At 40.1% G+C, this 10,172-nt stretch overlaps 2 protein-coding genes across 4 annotated transcripts; both read right to left on the bottom strand.

The window, feature by feature from the left end:
* Positions 1 to 3,314: 3,314 nt before the first annotated feature.
* LOC122078842 (growth-regulating factor 1-like) lies at positions 3,315 to 5,540 on the bottom strand. Of its 3 annotated transcripts, XR_006140197.1 has the most exons (5): positions 5,205 to 5,540; positions 4,603 to 5,068; positions 4,043 to 4,503; positions 3,826 to 3,942; positions 3,315 to 3,663 (listed from the first exon to the last, which is right to left on the bottom strand). XR_006140197.1 is itself a non-coding variant. In XM_042645001.1 (4 exons), the coding sequence occupies exons 1-4, from the start codon at positions 5,377 to 5,379 to the stop codon at positions 3,935 to 3,937; spliced, it is 1,110 nt and encodes a 369-aa protein (XP_042500935.1). In that variant the 5' UTR covers positions 5,380 to 5,540; the 3' UTR covers positions 3,710 to 3,934. The 3 variants fall into 3 exon arrangements, 2 of the variants coding, with proteins under 2 accessions (XP_042500935.1, XP_042500936.1); XM_042645001.1 differs by lacking the exon at positions 3,315 to 3,663 and having other exon boundaries at positions 3,710 to 3,942; XM_042645002.1 differs by lacking the exon at positions 3,315 to 3,663 and having other exon boundaries at positions 3,710 to 3,942; positions 4,043 to 4,497; positions 5,205 to 5,537.
* Positions 5,541 to 9,407: 3,867 nt separating this feature from the next.
* LOC122080263 (zinc finger protein VAR3, chloroplastic-like) lies at positions 9,408 to 10,076 on the bottom strand (the record flags this gene model as incomplete). Its single annotated transcript, XM_042647210.1, is given in 1 exon segment — positions 9,408 to 10,076. A coding segment is annotated over 1 exon segment (458 nt), but the record flags the coding sequence as incomplete, so codon positions are not given.
* Between the last annotated feature and the right edge of the window lie 96 nt (positions 10,077 to 10,172).

Below are 10,172 nucleotides of genomic sequence, written 5' to 3'. Positions count from 1 at the left end.
TATTTGTCTATCAATACGATACCCTCTACTTAAGTATTTATGCATTCTACATGTTATATATAACTTTTTTTAACTGTTTTTTTTATGCAAAAGTGTATAAAAATGTGTTCCCTATCCATTTATATGCGTATCTTTAGCGTATCTTAGCGTATCTTCGATACGATACGATACCCTCCGATACGTATCTTAATTTTGACCGACCGATACGGTGATCGATACCGATACTTTAATCCTTGTCCACAACTAACCCTAACATACATACATGCATATAATGTAAATCAAAGGTTAGAGAATCTCAAAACCGATTGCTTGGGATGACTGGAAACTTGTACTGACAAGTTTGATGCTCACACCTTCTCTCTCCTTGGCTTCTTGCTCTTCAAAGCAAACACATCCTTGCTTTTTTCTCTTCCCCCTTAGCTTTGAGTTAATGTATCATTAACATACCTCAACCACCTCTTTTACCTCCTTTAATGACCTAAGAACATTTATCATCAAGTATTCATGTTCATTCAAGGACCAACAAAGAGGGGGAAGTTTCTCTTACAAAAATCGTAGTATTCATTTACTCAAAACTCATTTTTCTTGCTTCCATGGTGTAGGGCTTGAAAAAATGAAGAAGTAGCAACTTGGTTCACCCAAATCCAATTTAAAATGAGGGAGATATGACCATTTGAAGTTAGAGCAATGAGATAGCCTGAAATGGAATCTTCATAGGAGTAGTGTAGGCTACGCCGGCGGTGCGTGCAACAGGGGCGAAATCTAACCGTAGATCTCATCTAAAAGATCTTATAATCTAAGCCGTCCGATTAAACCAACGGACAATAGATCTAAACCATTAGATTTGAATCTTACAAAGTCAAAGATGACGTCATCATGACGTACGCGCTGACATTGTCAGACATGTTGTCGATCACCGATTGGCTGGTGTAGCGAGTTTCACGGTGCTGTCGACTAACTTTAATAAAGCTCCATCGATCTTGACCGTTAGATCGAAATCGATCTGATATGATTGGCTCAGATCAAGATATGAAGAATCTCTCTATAGATTATATGCACATGCGCTACACACAATCAATACTCAATATGGTGAGGCGCCACACCATGATGTCCGATGCACTTCACCAATGAGGCTTTTCACGTAGGAATCTTAACCGTCTCGTCAGCGCCTAAGTTCAGCAGTCGTTAGATGAGAATAAGGCCTACGTGGCTTCATCTGAACCCTCCATTGTACAACCTATATTCTATTTTATTACAATCAAGCCCCTGCCTCCATATATTTCAGTGCTTAAAGACCCCTGCAACTCAGACCTTCAAAATATTTAAATTACACAAAAGCCCTTCAAATTTCAAAAATAAATTCCGAAAAATCCACCCAACACAATGAATTTTCGGTTTGGATTTTTGAACCGGTTTCACGGAAACACTTATAACATTTTCATACGATATCCGATCGAGATGAAACGAAGTGCGTTGGAACCATGACTGGATGCTCTACGACTTTTCAGAAGATCTGATCATCTGACTCAGCAATGTAAAAAGACCAAAATGCCCATAGACCTTTCCAATGACGCATCTTTTTCATACAGTCTCGAAACGCGATGAAATCAGAACCGTTGAAAATATTGGATTTTTTTCGTATCGTTACATAGAGAACACTTACTTTAAAAAATTCATCTTCAATACCGAAATTGTCCTCGATTGTCACAAATGTCGTAACTTCTTCATACGGTATCAGAATGCGACAAAATCAAATGCACTGGACTAGATAAATTACAATCTATCTTTTTCATGAAGAAACGATCTTCTAAAAATGTCATTTTCACTGTCAAAAATGCCCCCGAGCGTAAATAGACAAATTTTGTTAGTTTTGACCCAGAAACCCGCACCACATACTAAGGATGTATCAAACCATTCCATGCATACCAAGCGGCTCTGTTATCTTATCGGTGACACTGAACACTACCATGTCATCATTTCCATTCACGTCACCTAAACTGGCCATGTCATCACTGCCACGTGGTCGGGTTGCCAACAAAGACAACCATAAAACAACAAACCCCACAAGGGCGGGAGCTTCGTGCACGGGTATGCCCTTTTGTAGTGCATTTGCTCTGACAAGCTAAATGCCTCACCTATGCAAGTGTCATCCTGAGAAGGGATGAGGGTTGTTAGACAACATCATTAGGAGGGACACTGTATCATCCATCCTATTAGATGCTTCCTTCTCATCAATTTTGAAGATCACTGTTTTTTGTGTTACCCTCATCTTTAAACCACCTGTGCCTTATGTAATTTATTTGAATGTTTGCACATAGTGGTAACTTGTATGTTTCACATCCATTTATCACATTTAGGGGCGGTCGCTTTGTGAGAGGTTCGGAGCAAAGGTTGCCAGCATGAAGACTTGGGTTTGAGCATAAGGGCAGCCACTTTGTGCCAAAGGTTCTGACCAACCCCCAACACCACCTCTCTGGGACATGCACTGGGTTCCGGTCCTCTACATCCATTTATCGCATTTTATGTGTTAGTTTGAATCAGGAGTGCGCTTTTCATTTACATGGCTTCTCCAGATAATATGAAAAGCTCGTTTTCGTATCTATTTCATATTTGACTTGATCCAAACTACTGCAAGGTGGGGGAGCTACATTCTTGTTGAGACTGATCATGAAATCTATGTATATCACATGCTTCATTCCTTGTAATTTGGATCGATAATGCTAATGTAAGATTCTCATGGGGGTTAGAGATGACAAGAAGAGAACAACCATTACCATCACCGCTACCATCCAGCAGAGAAGAAGCACTATAAGGTGGTCAACTGGGAGACTCTAGAATTGGCAAACGAAACTTGCACACACTCAAAGAAGATTGATTCAATTGTGAACAGTTGAAAGTGAACACATTTCAGAACTTGTTTTGCTTTTCAGAACCAAGCTTGGACTCTAGTGCATGGCTCTCCGATCATTCCAGAGCTGGAGCCGTAGGGTCCAGCAGATCCCATGTCCACATCCTTTTTTTATTTTTAACAACAAATACTTTCAAACTAGGGGAGGAGGAAGGGGGTCAATAGCGCGGAAAATATGTAGTAAATGGCCGAGTGACCCATGTGATTGAATAAGGGTCTTGCACATATTTGTGAAAATGTTTACTGCTCCATCCAGATTCAAATTTTTAAGGTTTTGAATGATTCCGATCTGATTTCATGGAGGCAGTCCCATGTCGGATTACAGGGTCTTAAATCTTGCAACCAAGAGACCCAAGACTTGAAGAACGAGTCCCCCTTTCATCTTTCCCAATAGCCCAAGAAGATGTAATCAAAAGAAAATTATGATATGGAACTTAAGACAATGTTTGGCAATAAATTGTGGCAAAATAAAAAGAGAAGAACACAAAAATCCTTTTCTTGCTTGACAAATTTAGCCCTTTGGGAAGGATTTTAAGGAAAATGGAATTTTCTGTCAAACCCAATTCAATGATTCCTGTTTGACAGCAGGGGGTAACGTGGAAGATGGTGCAGTTCCATGGATCCAGAAAGTCTTGCCATCCCAACCAATAAGCTCGATAAGTGCGACAGGTTTCCCAAGTAGATTTATGGTAAATTTCTAACTTTGAACAAATCTTAATGAGCAACCACTAACCACGGTTCAGGGTAGAAGCCACCTGTGAGTATTAAAAACACTGATTAACACTACAAGAAGAGAATCTCTTCTCCAAATCCCAAAGATTTGATACGCTCCAGTCATTTAAACAAGTAATGAAAGATCATAAGAAAAGAAAAAACAAATCATATTTAACACACACACAAACAAACAAATCACAAACCATTGAAAAAGCAAAAGGGAATCCTCCCGGCTCCTGTTACACATTATTCAATCAGAGACTAAGCTGAGAGTAGTTCTCTTAGCGAAGAAAATCCACCCACTTTGACAGTTCAACTATCTGTGGAAACAAAAAGAAAGATGTGGGTTTGAAAGGGAATGAAGGAAGACAAAAACCATATATGTATTGAGGGAGAATCAGATGGGGGAACAAAAAGTACCATTCTGGGCTCGGTGACTGGACACTGAGAGGTCAGGAGATGGCATTGGAATAGAAATTGAGAGCTGGGTTGTGGAGTAGTCTCTGTTCTTTGGTGGCCACTCATCGAAGAAGTGGAGCAACGGCTGCTGAGGTACCTCTTCCCTCTCCACCTTCATCGGTCTTTCAGATTTGATGTCGGTACCCAAAACAAAGCAGTGTTGTTGCTCTTGATTTTGCCGCTCTTCTTGCTGTTTAGAGATAGCAGTAAAGTTCTGCAACTGCAATTGAGTGTACTCACCTTGTAAAGCAGAGCAACTCTTCTGTTTTGATTGAGCTGCAGAAGAGGAACTCATTCTCAGCGGTGTTAACCGCCATGGGTCATCAAAGGGCGAATCGGAGACACTTCTAACAGTCCCTGAGGCTTCTGAGAAAAAGGAAATCTCATCTACATCCCCCTTTAGCCCATTAGAGTACCTGCTTCTTCACATAACAAGACCATCTTTGTTCATGAGAACGGAAAAAAAGAGAAAGGGGAAACTCACGAAAAAATAAATGAAAAATGAAAACTTTCACACAGACCTGTAATCTTTATCGGCATGAGAGTAAGATCCAGTGTCTAAAAGCAAATGGGTAGAGTTGTTCTGGGGTGAGAAACTAATACCTGAAGGTCTAGAAGAGTGGGGATAAAGGAAGGGATAAAGTGAGGTATTATAGTAAGGATGGTGGTGATGATGATGGCTTTCAGCTGCAACTGATGGTGAAAGAGAAGAAAGGGAGTAAGGACTTGTGGTAGCGGTGATTCTGGTAGGGGTGATCGTCGACTGGTTTCTAGTGATTGATGACATGGGTGTTGAAGGGTTTGATGCAATAATTTCCACAGGCTTTCTTGAACGGTTTCTACCTCTGTGCATGTGTCTCTCGCAGTACTTCGAATCCGGATATGCATCCTTCGAGCACCTCCATTTCTTCCCATCTGTTCTTCTGCACCTCCCTGGCTCTGGGTCTGCTTTCCTGGTAAAACCCATCTGAAAACAACCCCACCCAACTGCAATCACAGATACCCAGATCCCATTCTTAATTTTACTCAACCAATAAATAGAAAAATAAGGTAAAAATAAACAGGCACAACAGTCAAGAATGACTCAAAAGAAAAAGGGGGAAAAAAAACCTTGTTTACTTACTGGGTTCATGAGGGAATAGCCTTGATGACAGTGAAGAGTCCAGGCTTCTTTTGATTGGGAAGATGAGATCAGATGGAATGGGAACTCCAGACACCATATACTTGAATATGAGAGCTTGATGTTCAAGCTCTTGCCACTGAGATGTAGTGAAAGGAGACGCATGCCTTGCATTCATCGTAGTAGGGAAGCAAGAAGGAAACAAAAATCCTAAACGAGAAGAAGAAGAAGAAACAAGGTCTCCAGAGTCGAAACTCCACAGACAGCGAAAGAGAGTTTAAAGGTGGTTGATGTTATGAAGGGTTGGACAGACCCAGAGAAGTAGAGAACAGAGTGAGATATGCAAGAGAGAGAAAGGGTATTGTGGGGTGGGGCGTGGGGGAGTGTTGTGGGGGAGGGGGTGGGGTCAGATTGATTAGTTTATTCAGTCTATTTGTTGCAGAATCTTCTGTGCATGGATAAACTAATGGCTCTGATGATACTACTGCCACCTCTCCTGACTCTGCTCTTATTATCACTGCACCTCTGTTGCTTCTGTGTCTGCTGTACTGCCTTTGTTGCTGCTCCTGTCCCTGCCATCTTTACGGAAATTCATAAACAATAGCGGAGAGGGGGAAAAAGAGAGAAACAGATACGACCAAAATACTGTAAAAAATATTAAAAAGAGTTGGAGTTAGGGAGTTGGGAGTGTGGGACTGGAGAGAGACAGAGGGAGGACTGACCGACTCAGGAGGGGGTCACTGATGGGGGTGATGGGGAGGATGCCTGAAGCCTACGTCTGAGAAGATTGTACGATTTGCGCTTTATCCTTTTTCCTTTTTAACTTTCTCTTGTTTTTTTACCACTCAGACCCTCCTGATCATGGATCATCCCACTAACTCAAATCTTGGCATTTCGATTTCTGGGAAAATTTGAGGGTTTAAGTCAGGTGGGCTTTGTTCAATTGTTCTGGTGTGTTAGCTCTGAGCTTTAGCAGTTTCGCTGAACCTGAACCCGAACCCTGAGAACTGAGAAGACAGAAAGCTTCTCTATCTGTATCTCTATCTCTCAGGCCTCAGTTGCCTCAGTCCCTCTTAATTCCCAATTCTCTGTTTGATTTTTGAAGAGGGGTCCATGTTTGTAGTCTGGTAGGAGTCTGTCAAGCCTTGACACCATTCGTGTCACTGCGTTGCTGCCATGATGATTCCGATCCGAAGGTTAAGAGTTGGTACCGAATAGCAGCTTGAGCTTCTGGGTTAGTTTTATTATAGCCATCTGACTCTGCTACCGCCGAGGAGCCTAAACGGTACAACCAAAACCGAATGTTTGCGTGTTAGAGCAAAAACCTTAATGAATCATCGTCTGCCTAACTATGTGTTTTTCCCATGGATTTAGGGGACGGTATCGGTAGGATTGGACCAGATCGATACGTATCAGTTGGATTTGTCCTTGTTTTTTTTGAAAGTTATTTTTTTATCCGTGACATGATACGAGTAATCGATCAGAGATTGGAGATCGATCTCAGCTAATACCAATATGATAAGCTCGATACAGTATCAATACTTGAAACCATGGTCTTGTTGGTGTACAATGTCTTATGTTCTGTAATAGTTTAATCTAGAGAGTATTGGTGCAATGCCTCGACAGATAGGACGGATTACGGTTTTTCGCTATATATTCATAGTAAGGTTTCTTTCTCTATAATATAAGAAATACTTAGAGGGTGTGAGGACGAGTGTTGTAACTCTATTCTCAATTGATAATGAAACAAGATCTCATTTCACCGACGACATTACATTTCAACATGTGTTTCCTTTATGCAAGCCTTGGATGCATCATAAGGTCATGATATAACTCTCTCTCTCTCTCTCTCTCTCTCTGTATTGGGTTGGGATCGATCATCTTGGAAATCCATACGAGTCCGTTATGGTTTTTTTTTTTACAGTTTTATCTCAGGTCTATACTGTTTCACCGATATGGGATCGGTGAAATATCAGGATCGATCCATATTCGAGATCACCCAATATGGCAAGCTCCAAATAAGCTCCATCGTTTATTTCATACGATACAAGAGTAGGATTATCTTGTAGCAGTGCCTCATTGAACTGGGGGCTTAACTATGAGCACAATCCTACTGATTTGATTAATCATATGCTTAGGGGTTTTCATCAAATTGATCAATAGTCATGTTTGGCCTGTAGAAACCTAATCTTACAACGATGCAGAAAGGATTGGGAAACAAGAATAAATAATCATATAATAAACATAGATTTATGTGGTTCGACAAGATTGTCTATATCTATGGTGATATGAGATCATGCTTTACTATCATGAATAATAGATTTACAACGCTCGTTGTAAAAAACCTTTGCTATGAATATATTGTGAAGTCCTCCGAGTCATGAGGCCTTTGGCCTCTTGATAGCCCTCCGGAATAAGTCCACTTTTGCAAATGACAAAATACAGACAATAAGATATCATATCCCAACATGGCCTTACTTCTTCCATAAGGAATGATAGTCCTCCTTTGACTTCTTCAGTTACTTTAATTGTTTTGTGAAAGCTTAATATGACAAATTCCTTGAGATGATATATATCAAACAAGCAAAAGGAGTATATATGATAAGGAGAAAAGAATGCCATCTGCTTGTGTACTCCTATGCCTAGATGCAGGGGGCAGCAAAACGATCATCCGACCTCCCATGTTGGATCTTTTGGCGAATGCTTCCATCAGCTCTTGTGGTGGCACAGGGGCCACAAGATCAAATAACATTCTTTCTCCCAAATGATAATTAGGTACCATAGTCACTGATGGAACAATGAATTTTGAAAAAATTCCAACGGAACCATATATGTAAGAGTAAACATATAAGTTATGGTAAAATGTTGGGAATATTGTCGTTATACCGTAAGTTAGCACCCACTATGTCTATCTCTTTCTTCTCCTTTTTTAAATGACCCCACTATACCTCTGGTATGATATCCCATCATGTGCCTCCATTAGTGTTGTCCACAAGTTTATCATATACTGATAGCATGCGAAGAGAGTTGGGCACATCGCTGGCCTTTCTGGAGCTAACGGCTCAACCAATGAGGGGCGGGCTGAAATGCAAAGGCAGGGAGATCACCTCCAAAGGAGAGAGAGAGACACTCCTGGGTTGCCCAGCCTTTTTCAGTGACATATATCACATTAAAGCCAGCAGGAGAGGTATCCATGCCATCTCAAATTAATACAACAACAACAATAAAGTCTTGTCCCATCCATAGTTAGCAATTCGGCCGAATAATTCACGAATTATTCCGCCGAACCGAATTTTAAAGAATTTTATCAAAAATTCGGACCGAATCCGAATTAAAAATAAAATTCTTTAAAATTCGCGACTTTTTCAAAAATGAATATAATTCGCGAATAATTCGGACCGAATCCGAATTAAACCGAATTATTCGGTCCATTTAAACATTATTTTAAAAAAAAACCAAAAATAAAAAAAAAAAAAATAAAAAATAAAAACAATTTTTTTTAAAAAAAAAGCCCCAATAAGATTTTTTGACCGCTTTTTTGACCGAATCCTTAAATTAATCGTCCGAATTATTCCGAATAATTCTCCGTCCGAATAATTCCCGAATCCGAATTTGCTAACTATGGACCTGACAGCATCCAACCACTTTTCCAAACAATATTTACCATATAGGCAGATACAATTTTAGAATCCAGTTTTTCAGATAACAGCTTTATTCTATGTAATGCAGAGTCCTCGTGGACACTGTTTCCTTCTCATATCAAGTCCTATCATATTCCATTAATTGCAGTTCTATTCCTCATAGTTTCATTCTTTTCGAACCTAGGCAACCATCTAAAATGCGCCCCCTTGTTACTTTCTTTAACGATACTTGCTTCTACTCATTTGTTTCTGAGTTTGCAACATGCGTTAAATCTATATTATAAAATAATGTAGGTTTAAAATCAATTATTTATGTTTTTTGTACATTTTATCATCATTTTGTGATGTGGTTGGATTAAGTACACTAAGCATTCCAAACTACATATCGTTTCAAGCAAATTCAATGGAAAGATCCTACTATTTATAAATTATACTTTCAAGAAAGCTACAGAGACCTATGTTATCTTTGCTCTAACTTAGAGTGTAAGCACGAAAGGCACACCATATGTGTTCCCTAGTCAAGTAAATGAACTAATTCTGAAGGAAGCAACCAATAAAACCATACTTGAAAATGTCGAACCGTTCCCGCGCAAAACTGAGGCAAGCATTCTTCAAGAGATTCAAGTCTTTGTATTTGTGACCACCCAAATTGGCAGAAGTACTGTTATCACCATCGCCCTCACCGTTCTCCACAGGAGAAGAAACCCCATCATCGAAATATCCTTTACTCTTCAAGCGATCAATGAAGATGACCCACTCAGGCCAGGGGTGAGAATCGGGAGCTTCGGTGCTGTCAATTGAGTTATCTAGGGCAGCAGAAGAGCTATAGCCGTGGAAGTGCAGCCTTGTCGAAGATGAAGCTTTTGTGAACCGGAGAGGGAAAAAAGTGGAAGGGCTGTGAGAAGAAGGGGTTTTGAGTAGGGTGCGGAAGATAGAGGTTGCAGTTGCAGGGACATGTCTGTGAATTCGAAAAAAGGAAGTCCCAAGAAGTAAGCGCCTTGAAGCGGCGGCGGCCATGTTCATGGTTGTAAGAAACTTCTTAAGCTAAACTGCCATTAAAGAACCAGAGACCTTCTCAACTATCTGTTAGAAGCAGAACCCAAGGCTTACTTACTGCAACGTCTTCTAAGTGTGCGGAAGATATGAAATTTAGGGCTGGAAGGAGAAATGACACGCATGTCAGTTCACAAATTAGAAAAAGGAATTGACCTTTTTCGAGCCTTCTTGTGTTTGAAATTACCTCCAAAGGCTAATTTTTAATTTATGTGTTAAAATGCCGTTTTAAAATGATTATCCTAATTTTCATTATTTTTGTTTTTTTTTTTTTTTT

Source organism: Macadamia integrifolia, chromosome 5, assembly GCF_013358625.1.
Source record: "Macadamia integrifolia cultivar HAES 741 chromosome 5, SCU_Mint_v3, whole genome shotgun sequence".
Classification (NCBI taxonomy): Eukaryota; Viridiplantae; Streptophyta; class Magnoliopsida; order Proteales; family Proteaceae; genus Macadamia; species Macadamia integrifolia.
The sequence above is the reverse complement of the archived record's forward strand: the minus strand, read 5'-3'. Positions and strand labels throughout refer to the sequence as shown.